General features: G+C 56.6%; 1 protein-coding gene across 4 annotated transcripts in view; it reads right to left on the bottom strand.

The window, feature by feature from the left end:
- COL22A1 (collagen type XXII alpha 1 chain) overlaps positions 1–12,495 on the bottom strand; it is a 261,534-nt gene that overhangs the window by 96,235 nt on the left and 152,804 nt on the right. For all 4 annotated transcript variants that reach the window (XM_079902136.1, XM_079902139.1, XM_079902138.1 and 1 more), the window contains 7 exons: positions 7,310–7,363; positions 6,607–6,660; positions 5,311–5,364; positions 4,308–4,361; positions 1,609–1,653; positions 1,011–1,055; positions 500–553 (listed from right to left, as the gene is read on the bottom strand). In XM_079902136.1, the coding sequence (XP_079758262.1) occupies positions 500–553; positions 1,011–1,055; positions 1,609–1,653; positions 4,308–4,361; positions 5,311–5,364; positions 6,607–6,660; positions 7,310–7,363 (360 nt within the window). The remainder of the gene's footprint in view (positions 1–499; positions 554–1,010; positions 1,056–1,608; positions 1,654–4,307; positions 4,362–5,310; positions 5,365–6,606; positions 6,661–7,309; positions 7,364–12,495) is intronic.

The following is a 12,495-nucleotide window of genomic DNA, read 5'->3' as shown; positions in this document are numbered from 1 at the left end:
GGGGTGTTGCTGATAACATGACCCCTCTCCGGTTGTCACGAGTGTCACCTAAGTCACTACACGTGCAGTGCTTCCCACGATCCTGGCACACAGCGGGCCCCGACCCCCGTGGGCTGGCTCCTGAAGGCTGACTGTATTCATTATTCTCCACCATTTCACAGAACAGACTCCAGCATCCACTGATTTCGGTATCCGTGAGGGCTCCTGGGACCACCTGCCCGCGGATTCGCCTTGTGTCAGCATCACGCAGGGAGGCAGCAAGGGAGGCACAAGGCGGCCAGCAAGGGAGGCACAAGGCGGCCAGCAAGGGAGGCACAAGGCGGTCAGATGAGATGCTCAGAACCACATGCCAGGTGGAACCAGGACTGTACGCCAGGCCACCACTGTGACTCCAAGGAGTTGCCCTCTCCACGGAACCGCAGGCAATGCACAGAAACTACAGAAGGGAGACTCTGCGGCTCACGGACCGGATGACCAGGACAACGACAGGAGCTCCTACCTTTGCACCTCGGTCACCTTTCGGTCCCAGGAGTCCCAGTTCCCCTTTCTCTCCCTACAGAGGAAGATAAAATTAGGAAACATTAGCACTCACCTGAGTGTAACGGCCGCCTCTTCCAGGTGAGAGCAAGGGGACCTTGGGCAAAGTATTGTGTTTTTCTTCCCAACCTGCCCTGCCGTGGTGAAAACCAAGTTCAAGGGACAGCCTGTCAGGTGCGTGTGAAGCACCGAATTCTGCACCTGACAGGTAACAGCCCCAACCGTTCCCACACATTTCACCTGAAGCTGCTCCACCCTTTTCAGAGAGACCCCGCAGCCACCGTCCTTCTGCTCCAGCCCTCGGACCAGAGCGGCCTGATCCCCTTCCTTTTCTCTTCCATGAACGCTGAGGAAATACGCTCTAATCCCAGCCTGAATCACCACCCATCCCCCCAGGGTCGAAGACTGCAAAGGGGGCTTCTCTACCGGGCACAGGCACGTGGCCCTGCTGGGAAGACACTGCTGCCACTCACCTGTTCTCCTTTCTCTCCCCTCACGCCTGGGAGCCCTGCCTGTCCCTGTGGAAAGAACACGGCATCCCTGTTCAGTGGGCTCTCAGCAAGGGGGCTCTCCCGTGGTCCAGGGTGAGGGAACTGTGCTCTCTACCGCCTGCCGTCCGGCCCCCCAGACACGTCTGGCTCAGCGGGGGTAACGTGGAAAGCAAATTCGAGCGAGTCTGCTCATGGGGAGTCCCCACATGGCCCTCACTTTGCTACTCCCTCCCCGGGAAGCCCTGTTTCGCCTCTCTTGCTGTCTGACTCCTCATTCCTCTGGATCAGCCACGAGGTCACCTCTGGCCCCGTCTCCTGACATCCCCCAAGTCTGAGCGAGAGGGACTCCTATGCCCCCCCCACCTGCATGGCCCCACTCGCTGCACCTGTTCAACTGCTCTTGGCAGTGGTGGTGACCCCAGTACCCACCACAGCGACAGATGCGTAGGACATGCCGACCGTCATGGGGTAAGTAAATGAGCGCACGACGGGAAGGTCGTGAGCTCCAGGGAGACAAGTGACACGAGGCGTAGCGTATACTAACAAACGCACGCACTGAACGAATGAAGGTGGAACAGACCTTCTCTCCAGGTCGGCCTGCCGGGCCCTGCTCCCCAACTTCACCCTGGAGATAAAATAATAGACACCCCATCATTTTCCACTCGCATTGCAGAGATGGCCGTCATCCCAGCTGGTCCCACACCCTCAGAGCCCCCGTCAGCCACAACCCTCGATTCTCACACAAGCAGCACAAGCGTCACAGGCTTTGAAGACCCGAGTGGTTCACCTTTCTGGAGAGAGGGCGTCCACACTCCCTCATGCTGTCTTCTGCTTCCCTCAAAAGAAACAGCTTCTAGAGTTGCCCTGACAGCATTTAAACAGGTTGGGTCCACTCATCCTGAATCTAAACACTTACAGCTCAAAACAACAAGGAGGGGCTTCCCTGGTGGCGCAGTGGTTGAGAGCCCGCCTGCCGATGCAGGGGACACGGGTTTGTGCCCTGGTCCGGGAAGATCCCACATGCTGCTAGGACGGTCACACCTTTGCAGTGGGAAAGGTGCTGGGGGGCTGAGTTTGGGTAGAAAGCATTTCGAAGGCCACCTAAAGTGCTTCCTGAATCCTAAGCCAAAGCACAGCCCATGGAGAGCCGGGCAGCGTCCGGAATTCTTGACACGAGCCAAAGAGGAGACGCATCCGCTCATCCCACAACCAGTCCCTTCTCTGGGCTGACTCAAGACCCGCCGCGTCCAGGACGTAGCCATCATCTTCTTTGAAGATATTTATCTTTAGCTGGCATGTTGTCAAGATAAAGTAACTAGGACTCCTGCCAGGTCTCCTCTGAAGCTACAAAGTATGTCCTAAAAGCATCGTAACGGCAGAAACTCACAATTTTGAACTTTCTAGATAAATTTTTTTAAAGTATCACACTAGAAATCGTACAAAAATGACACGTGAGCTGTAGTAACAGACCTCTCTGAACCTTCCAGCCATTAGGGGTGAACATACACACAAAAACGGAGAAGGAAAGATGAAAGGAACCCCCGAGGGCACCGCAGTTTCACCCCAATACTTCTGACTGATCACCTTCGTCCACAGAATCGTGCACAGGGAACTCAATGGGAACAGATTCTTCTGAAGACTATTGAACGGAATGTGAAAATTCACACGGTGTAAGCCCAGAGGGTGTGGCAACTCAGAGATTGGAGGAAACACAGCTCTAAGGTACGGGGGACTCCACAAACCCCACGGAGTCCAAAAAGGAGAGTAACAGGGAGCGATGCAAATGCTGCAAGTTCCTTCTGGGAAATGCCTGAATTTCAGCCAATCACTCAGACCCTGGAAGGTGGCCTTGGTGCTTCTAAGACCACGTGCTTCACCTCTAACCAGCACCTCAGGGCAGAGCACGCGTGCTTTGTCCATGCTGTGACAAAACACAGCAAGTCACACATCAGTCACTGGGGATCATTATACATGCTTTTTTAAAACATGAATGTTGAGTCTTAAAACACGAAGGGCCGCTGTGCTCGCAGGTGGCGGTGGCGGCTCGCTGTGTGCCGACGGGGGCAGGGGCCAATAATCAGAACCCGGGGTCCAGGGCGGGCGCGAGGCTCCTGGTGGGCACTCTGCACACTGAGTCCCGCCGGCGGGCGTCCTTGAGACCGCTTCGGTGCGTTATAACCTGTGGTTTCCATCTGGTCTGAAGAGTGCTCGCTCCTTGAAAGAGCGAGGCAGCAGGGAACCCAGGGCCCCGGGATTTACCCATCGGCCCTTCACTGGCCAGCAAGGTGAGTCCAGGCCACAGCTGTGCCCTCGCTGGGCGGTTTGTGACCCACCCTCCATCCAGTGAGCCCTCGCCGAGGGTCCGCCAGGTGCCTGCCTGTGGGCCAGGGGTGGGAGCTGGTGGCCGAGAGCGGGTCGCCGCCTTAACTAGCGCTTAACCCAGCAGACTCGGAGGCCCTGTGACGGGAGGGAGAGGGCTCCCCATGCGCTCGGCTGTGTGCACACACGCCTCTCCGGAAGCAAGGCGCTGTGCACACGCACACACCGCGTACACACCCACGCCACCCCCCCATACACATACAGATACGCACACACGCACATACGTTCACCACACACACACACGCCACACCACACGTGTACATACAGATCCGCACACACATGCATGGCACACCACATACACACACACACATGCACACACACACGCCACACCACATATATACACACAGACACACACACACGCACGCAGAGTCCAGCCCTCTCTCTTCTGTACCCACTGCAGCCTGAGCCCAGGCCACACCTGAGATGCTGAACTCTACAGATGAGCCCAGCCGCGCTTCCTTGCTTCTGTAGGGGTCAGGGGTCAGGGAGCATCGGAGGGAGGGAAAAGCTTAAGGGACAGGAGAGAGAGAGAGGAGGGGGTATTGACCCCCTTGCCTCTTCCCTCCCAGGACGAGCTAGGCAACGATGCTGGCCTTCTTCCCAAGGCTCCCGCTCTCTCGGGGGCTCTCTCCTCCAGCTACACGGCTCCCGGGTTCCAGGAACGCACTGCCCCCTTGCTCCTCTGCCCCAGGGTGGCATCCATTGTCACCAGTCCAGGGTGTGTCACCATGGACCCCCTGACCCCGCCCTCGGCCTTTCAAACAGCCCCTCTGCAATGACCCCGGCTGTTTCCTACCACACTCCAGCTCATACAGATGCTGGGCCCTGTCAGCTGAGGTTCACACACAGCCCCAAACACACCGTTTAGAATAACAGACGTGATGGGGAAGGAGTCCCTACCCGCGGGCCAGGCTGTCCGGGCAAACCGTCTGCCCCTCTGTCTCCCAGGGCTCCCTGTAAGGAACACAAACGGAAGTAAACAGGAGGGGCTGGGCTTGGAGGAGGCAGCCTCAGGACCAGGTCCAGGCTGGAAGGAAGAAAACTGCTGGGCCTTAGGTGTTACTGAACCTCTTCAAATGTGTGCGACCACGGCGACCAGAAACCGCAGCTCAAACCACTTCCTAGATGCCATATTCAACGGCTCTGCTTTTGATTTATAAAGACATGAGTGAATGGAAATGAGGGATGCAGAGGAGGGAAGACATTGCCTAAGTGCTTTTGAGACTACAAAATACTGGGTTAGCCCTTATCTTTTGTCTTGAAAGATGAGCGAGGAGGATGGAGAATATTTACATGAAATGCCCATAAAATTAAGTTGAATCCATACTTATTCTATATCTTGTCATGAAAAAGTTAAGCTTCTAAGTCTGCTTATGGAAAAGGATGACGAATTTTCCTATAACATCCAAACGTTGCCTTTCAAGGACGGCTGACATTCACCCTTGAGCTTAATGTCTGTTATGAAAAGGTGAAGTTCACTTGTTAAAATGTTGGCTGTATGGTTTTTTAATTGTCCATCTGAAGTGGGTAGACTGTGAACTTGCTTCCCAATTTTATGATAGTTAACCTCTGACTCTTTTCTTAATGATCTTACTGTAATGAGCCCCACCAGAGTATTTTCTAAACTGAAGTCTCTTATTATGTAAGAGCATCTGAAAGGCTTTTCTCCTTGCAAATAAAATACACACACATTTCTAACAGAATAATTTTAAAGTCCTAGGCCTCCACATCCTTCCCCAGTTACCTAAGTAGGAATAAGGGGCTCGCCCATATCTGACCTTGGAAATCCAAACATTTCCGAGCCCGGCATGACTCGGAATACAAACGTGATCCAAGGCCCAGGCAACCAACAATCAAAAATCTCTTTAGCTTCTGTGTTTTGGGTTCCCAAACTCACACCAACCTTTGGTCCTGGCAGGCCTGGGGGTCCGCTCAGCGCATCCTTTCCAGGAGGTCCCTGCGCCAAGAGGGAGAAAAACAGACCAACATGAAAGGCACGGTTAGGGAAGCGCTGCACTGAGTTGCCGCAGCCGGAAGCTGGTCGGCACGGTGGGCGAGACACGCAGGACTGGTCCTGTGTTCCAGCTCTCCGGTGGCGCTCTCGCTGCTGTCAAGTGTCTGTGGGTGAAACTGTGTGGACCATGTGTTCAGGAACGTCTGTGGGTGACGGTTAACCACGCGTTCCAGGTTTGGACCCGTTCGCCTGACAGTGGGCGTCATGGCCCTTAATTTACGTCGAGAGCCTTAGGCCTGGACCTGGAGCTCAACGGGGCCGAGCACGCTGGCATCCAGCAGTCACGTCCTTTAATCTACAGCCACCAATGGAACTGTGGTCCAGTGACAAGAGGACAACCACTGTGTGCTGCACAGTCGAATCTCCCTCTGTCACCTTTCTCCAGCGTCCCAACCCCCCGTCAGCTCTGTGGGTCGCACAGGCTTTCTGTATCCACAGCCTTCCCCTCCTCTGCTGGCCCCATCAGAGAACCACCGGTAAGGAAATGACTTCCGGACTAGCAGAGGCCCCCTGAGGTCCATCACCAGGCCTGGGAGGGCCCATCGTGGTCACATGGTATCGGAAGCTCAAGGCCACGCCTACCATCCTGCCCTGAAGAGCTACAGGCCAAAACGGCAGGGGACACCCAGCTTCAGTCTGCACCCACTTCCTCGTGTGGAGACATTAAGGTCTGATGAGCTCTACCCTCAGGACTTAAAGGAAGGAGAAGGCCCAGACCCCCAGGATCTTTTTGGCTGGGAAAGAAGCAGCACCATCGGCACAGTGCCAGGAAGAGCTCTGCTGCACCCTGGACCATGTCTCACGTCTCCTCCTCCATCACTTCTGCGACCCTCTGGCAGTGGCCCTACAGACGAGGAGCCACACTTTAAACAGCAAAGGACTTTGGAACGTCCCTTTGAGCTACAAGAGCACAGGCGGCGGCCTAGGGAGAGGGTGCTCCAGTCTGCATTCTGGCTGGGGCCATGGGGTGCGGCCCCAGGAGACACAGCACATACGTGACAGGCACCACGGAAGGAAGAAGGCAGGCTGGGTACCAGGGTCCTGGTCCTGCCGGCAGGGAGGAAAGGGCACGGAGCGTCACCCGCTGGAAAGTGGCCCGGGTGGCAGCTGAAAGGGCCCGGCCACTCCCGTCACAGAGGATGCGGGAGACGGGACAGTGCAGGGAGGGATGCCCTGGTCACTCACCGCCTGCCCAGGGTGCCCAGGTTTTCCTGGGAAGCCGATCTCTCCAGGCAAACCCTGAAAAGGGAACCAGAGGGGAACCTTCAGTCTGACCTCTTCCGAGCATCAGCCCACTTCTCCCAGCACCTTTCCTGGCAGGAGCCCAGGTCTCCAGCTCTGATGAGGGCACCCAGGGGTGGATACCGCTCGGGGGCACCTGGCTGTCCTTGGTGTGGGCCACGGTGAGCCGTGGAATCGTCACACCTCCAAGGCTGGCCGGCGCAGGGCTCGTCTGGTCTGCAGTCGGGGCCACCGGCACCTTCATTCCTGCCTGGCGGGATGGGTGGAAACACCTCCCTCTGCCCCACCCAGTGGGACCCCATCCCTCCGCTTGGCCTACAGGGAACTTTCCCAGAGGGCTCCTGAAATGCGGGAGGGGAGACAAACCACCCGCTCCTGAAAGACCTCAGAAGGACGACCCCAGCCCCGTGTGTCTCTCCCCCTGCATCTCTAGCAGCAGCCAACGATGCGCTGTGTAGCTCAGATGCTATTTCCAATCGAAGGGGCTGCAGGGCTGGCTGCTGGGGGGGCCCTCCTTGCTCATGCCTTTGCTCTGCTCTCAGACAAAGAGCGAACACGTGGCTCTGCACCACGATGTCCCCGGCTCCCAGGGTCACAAACCCTCCATCTAAGTGCCCTGGGGAGAGAAAATCAAAACCAATCTCACCGGGGGGCCTCCGGGTCCAGGGGGGCCTGGGACGCCAGGTGGCCCTGGGGGGCCCTGCAGAGAAAGAGCACAGCCTGGGTTACAAACGTGCGTGGAGCAGCCTCCTGGTGACACTGTCCTCTGAGAGGGGAGAGGGATGGGGACCAGTGAAGGGGGGTTCCACCGCTTTACTTGAAATACTGCATTTTTTCAACAAAAAGTAACAAGAGCAAAAAGAGAAGGTCTGAAGTAAAATTTGCAAAACGGTAACGTGTGTACTGTCTGGCTGGTGGGATAATTTAACTGTCTGTTATATCATCCATTCCAATACATATTTAAAATATGTGAGCATTTAAAATAAATACGTACGTGCGTGAACACACATACACACGATGGGTTAACCCATTAACAAAAAGCTTCTAGAACAGTGGTTCCCAAGCATCATTCAGCATCGAATCACCTGGGGTGAATCAAGAGATCTGTTCAAACCCTCTCTCTCTCCACTACACACGTTCTAGGAGATGCACCTCTGGCCTTTGTTTGTCCAGGTGTCTCTCCAAATATGCCCTCCCTCCCCTGTCTCGCTGCTCGGATGGATGTCTCCACCTTTCTGAAATCTCCTGCAATTCCCCAGGCAGAATTAATCGCTCCCTCCCCCAAGCCGAAGGCCAGTGCAACAGTTCTCATCTGACCCCCGGGCCCCCGAAGGCAGAGCCCCCCTCTTGCTGCCCCCCGCATCTCATCTTGCACAGCAACAAGTCCAGGGCTTGGAATAGAGTAGGTGCTCAGTAAGCGTTTGAAGAAGTCAACTGCATTGAACACAGCTGAGGAGAGCGCTGTGCATTCCGAGAGAACAATACATCGCCACTGGAGGACGATAAATACTAAAAAATGGCCAAGGTTACCGCTTCCGCGGACAGTTCCCTTTTCTCCCTCTGGGGGCGCTGGTGAGTCAACAAAGGGCAGAGAACGGCGACGTTTACAGAAGAGAACTTTTTGGTGGCACCTGGACCTGGTTTTCCACGTAGCTCGCTCAGTGCTGGAGAGCCTTTGGGGAGAACGTCTACTTTTATTAGGAGACATCTGCTTGGGGCTGGAGCAACTGCATGGCCAGGCAGAGCTGGACAGTGGCCCGGGTGGGTACAGATGCAGGGTCCCCCTAATGGATGAAGGCAGAGGTGGGGGAGGGCACCAAAGGCGGCTGGTGACCTCCCCCCCATCGTGGCTCAGTCCTGCTCCAGCTCAGCTCCGCTCACCTCCGGCAGAGCAGGAGCCCTGCAGGGGGCACTCCCAGGACCCACCCCTCCATAAGGCATGTTCCAGTTGACCTTTTTACATCGCCCTGACCTCTGAGGCTCTCACAGCAACCTCAACCCCACGGAACTCATCCAAGGCCCCTTCTCCCCTCAGGCAGCTCTCTCTGAGAGCAAATGGGATACACTTAGCTTTCATCCCTCCTTACACTCCCCGTGATGCTGACGGCCCCTGGAATGCACTGGCCTCTTTCAAAGTGATCGTTCCAGGAAGCTGGCCTCCTGACCCGCTTATGACTCTGACCTTGTTTCCCCTTCCTCCTCCGTCTCCTGCAAACGTCCCTGCGGGCTGCTGCCATTTGTTAGTTTCACTCTCACAGCATGTTAGGGTAGACAGATCTCTAGGGATCCTCTACTGGAAATTAAACCTCCTTGTTTAACAATAAAGAAAACTGAGGCTCAGAGAGGGTAAGGGCCCCATCTGAGGTCACACAGCCATCGTCTCCAGTGGATCCTGAGCAGTCCAGCTGCTGCAGAACCACCTGGGAAGCGCGTCGTAAATACAGGTAAACAGGCCCCTTGCCTGGACTCTAAGGCACAGGTCTGGGACAAATTTGAGGGGTCAGTGACTTCGGAACACTCCCCAGGTACCTGTGGAGAGCATCCAGGTCTGAGAATTACCTGTCTGGACCAACTCCATGCAGCACCCTAACTACCATCCTCACTGCTGCTAATACTACAAGCCCAGGGTTCCAGCAGGGCCCCTTGCAAGGAGGGAGCAGGAAACACAGGTGTAGAAGGCCGAGGGGGCAGCACCCTCCGTTTAGGGTTTACTCTGCCCTGAGCTACACGCATTTCACCTCATCTTAATCCTCACGCTAATCCTTTCGGGCGGGCCCTGTTCATCCCGTTTTGAAGATGAGGAACTGGAACCTGGAGGAAAGGGAACCGGCATTAGACACGGTGGCATCCAGCACAGTGTCCCTGGTCCTTCACCCCTCCCTTGTGAAGCTTGTCTGCCAAGCTCCCCGCCCGCCACAGCCAGTCCACCCTTAAACAGCCTCATCTCCTAAAAGACTGTCTGCGCGTTAAATGAACTTGGGGCTTTCAAGCCCAGCTCTGTGATCTCCGAGTCCACCACCTTCATAGGACCACGGCACCCGGGTCGTTTCTCTGCAGGCGGTATGGGTTAATGACTATCTGCCTGTTTGATGCTACCAGCTCAGGGCCGAGAGCAGAATCCCACACGGTCATCAAATAACCGCCGCAAGGGCCTTACAAAGAGGCGGCGCTGGAGGGAGTGGGACAGCCGCTCCAGACGCGGCCACACAAGCGGCTGGCCAGTGGCCGTGGCTTCCTTTCCAGCCGGCCAGGGGCGCCCTGCAAGTCCCAGCGGGAAATGTTGGGGTAAGGGGTGGACAGCAGTCAGGATTCAATTAGAGCCAGCCTGCCCCGTGGACGCTGCCCCGGGGCCACACTGTGGCCATCACACGGCACAGTGTACACCTTCCTCCCAGGAAGGCTGCGTCCAGCCCCGCCAGGTCAGAGTGGACTCAGCTCCAGCGAAACTCCATTTGTTTCTGATACCAGCGCCTCTGCAAGCCAGGGGCAGGGGGTGCTGGGGGGGGGTGTGGGTGCACAGGCCCATCGCCATCTACACCTGGCACTCTCAGCCAGCAGGGAGCAAACTGGAATTTTAGGGCACCTAGCATACGCCTGGCCTTCTCCGAGGTCTCTACACACAGGGCGCCATGACCTCGGTGGTCCCTGACTCCCTGGCTGTGAGCCCCGGCACTCAGGGTCCACACTCTGCAGGAGCTGATTGTCAAGGGCGCGAGTGGAACCCCAGATATGCCGCCTCCTATCCATGTGGCGAGCTCCTGGCCTTGTGGAGGTCCACTTCCCCGTGCTCTGCAATGGGGGTATGAATCCTACAGCCCCAAGACTGAACATGACGATGCAGGAGGACAAGAGGTCCGGGCCTGGTCGCTGAGGGAACAGAGCAGTGGGGTGCATGCCCCATGACGTGCACCCCGATTGTCCCAGGCTATGTGGCAGCCTCCGTCCTCTCACGGCCTGCATGTGCAAATGTTCTAGAGAATGTTCTCCCTCCCCCAGGAGGCTTCAGAGGCAAGGAAACCTCACATCTGTCACCACCAGCAAAAGGGCAGCGTGTTCATGAGTGAGAAGCATCATGGAGTCTGGGGGCACAGGAGCCCCGGGTGGAAGACGAGGTGTCGGTGGGCGACAGGATGCTGGCAGCACCCGCTAATGCCACGGAGGGGAGCGGGGAGTGGGGAGCGAGCAGGCAGAAGCTTCGGTCCTTACATCAGAGGCCTCTGCAGAGTCCTGGGGCCTCTGGAGAAGCGGCTCCTGGAGATCCAGACGGCGGGGGTAGAGGTCCTTCCTCCAGTCCACATGTATCGGGCACCTTCCGTGTTCCCTCCGGATCTCCAGGTGACCCAGCCCTCCCTTCCAGAAGACTGCAGTCTTGCAGAGTAAATGAAACGCAAGCCCGTGACCTCCTGGGAAAGCCGTGGGCTCGGCATCAAAGGCAGACGGTTAGATTCCGAGCAGCTGTTTGACTCGAGGCACAGTATCTGGTTTATCCAAAGCCTGGTTTCTAAGCATACAGAGTAGCAGGTACAATAATACTTTCTTTTCGGAGTTTTTGTAGCAAACCCCTGGGTCCTGGCACGTGGAAGAACTCATGAGATATTTGTTGAATCTAATTAAAAATATAGAAAATGACAACAAAGAAGAAAGGTGCTCTAACTGCACAGAAATCAAGTACAGACATAGTGGGGAAATCGGGGATCAGCCCAGAGGGTAGCGTGAGTTTGGTCTTGGAGGGCAAAATGGGGCCTTGGCAAACGAGGTGGGGTCCAAGAGGGCGGGCACCTCACGTGGACGGAGCAGGACAAAGGGGAACAGGCGGCTCGGCATGAATGGGATGCCCAGTAAGAACAGGAAGCAGAGGCCCCTAAAACTAGGCCGCAAGTCTGGGGTCTGAAAAGTCCGGCTTTGTCTTTGAGGCAGCTCAGAATAACAGAGGTGTTCTAGAAGACAGACACAGTCAGGTCTGTGCTTAGGAAGACATTCTGCTGTCCTTAGGGTCACTAGGGAGAAGGAATCCTGGAAGAGACAGACCAGGAGACAGTGAAGCCATGGCGCAGGCAAGACGCCAGCGAGGCTGGGCCCAGCGCTAAGTGGACGGCGGGGAGGGACGCAGACCAGTGAGGCTGGGCCCAGCGCTAAGTGGACGGCGGGGAGGGACGCAGACCAGTGAGGCTGGGCCAGTGCTAAGTGGACGGCGGGGAGGGACGCGGACCAGTGAGGCTGGGCCCAGTGCTAAGTGGACGGCGGGGAGGGACGCAGACCAGTGAGGCTGGGCCAGTGCTAAGTGGACGGCGGGGAGGGATGCGGACCAGGGGGGGTCTGCACGGCAGTTCAGCGGTGACAGGTGAGCATCTGGCGGGGGTTGGATGCTACCTGAGACACTAAAAGGAGGAGAGGCTTTTCCAGGGGAAGCCTGCAGGGCAAGGAAGAGATGTGGGGTGGGGGTGCGGGGGAGGGGTTAGTCTGGGATGTGAGTTACAGGCCCTTCAGAGCCTCAACTAGAGAGAGATTCCCATGGGGTAGCTGGGGGCGTGAGGAGAGTGCCGGACCCAGCGATGCCGCTGGTGGAAGGCTCTGGTGCGGCGTTTGCGTCTCCCGGATCCTGGCGCACTCCACAGAGCTGAGCGCGACGTCAGCTGCCTGATGGTGCACGCGGCACTTCTGAATCTTCCGGTGGCCTTGGGGGCCTTACCCGTGACGGGCAACAACTACTGTCTAGATGGGACTAATCGCCCCCCAGACTTCTGGTTGACATTAGTCCCCCCACTTTATCTTCTCTTTCGTCTGAAAATAAGTTAAACAAAACCCCAAACAGAAAGGCCATCTGAGTCACGT

This window comes from Stenella coeruleoalba, assembly GCF_951394435.1.
Source record: "Stenella coeruleoalba genome assembly, chromosome: 17".
Taxonomy (NCBI): Eukaryota; Metazoa; Chordata; class Mammalia; order Artiodactyla; family Delphinidae; genus Stenella; species Stenella coeruleoalba.
This window is presented reverse-complemented; position numbering and strand designations above follow the sequence as displayed.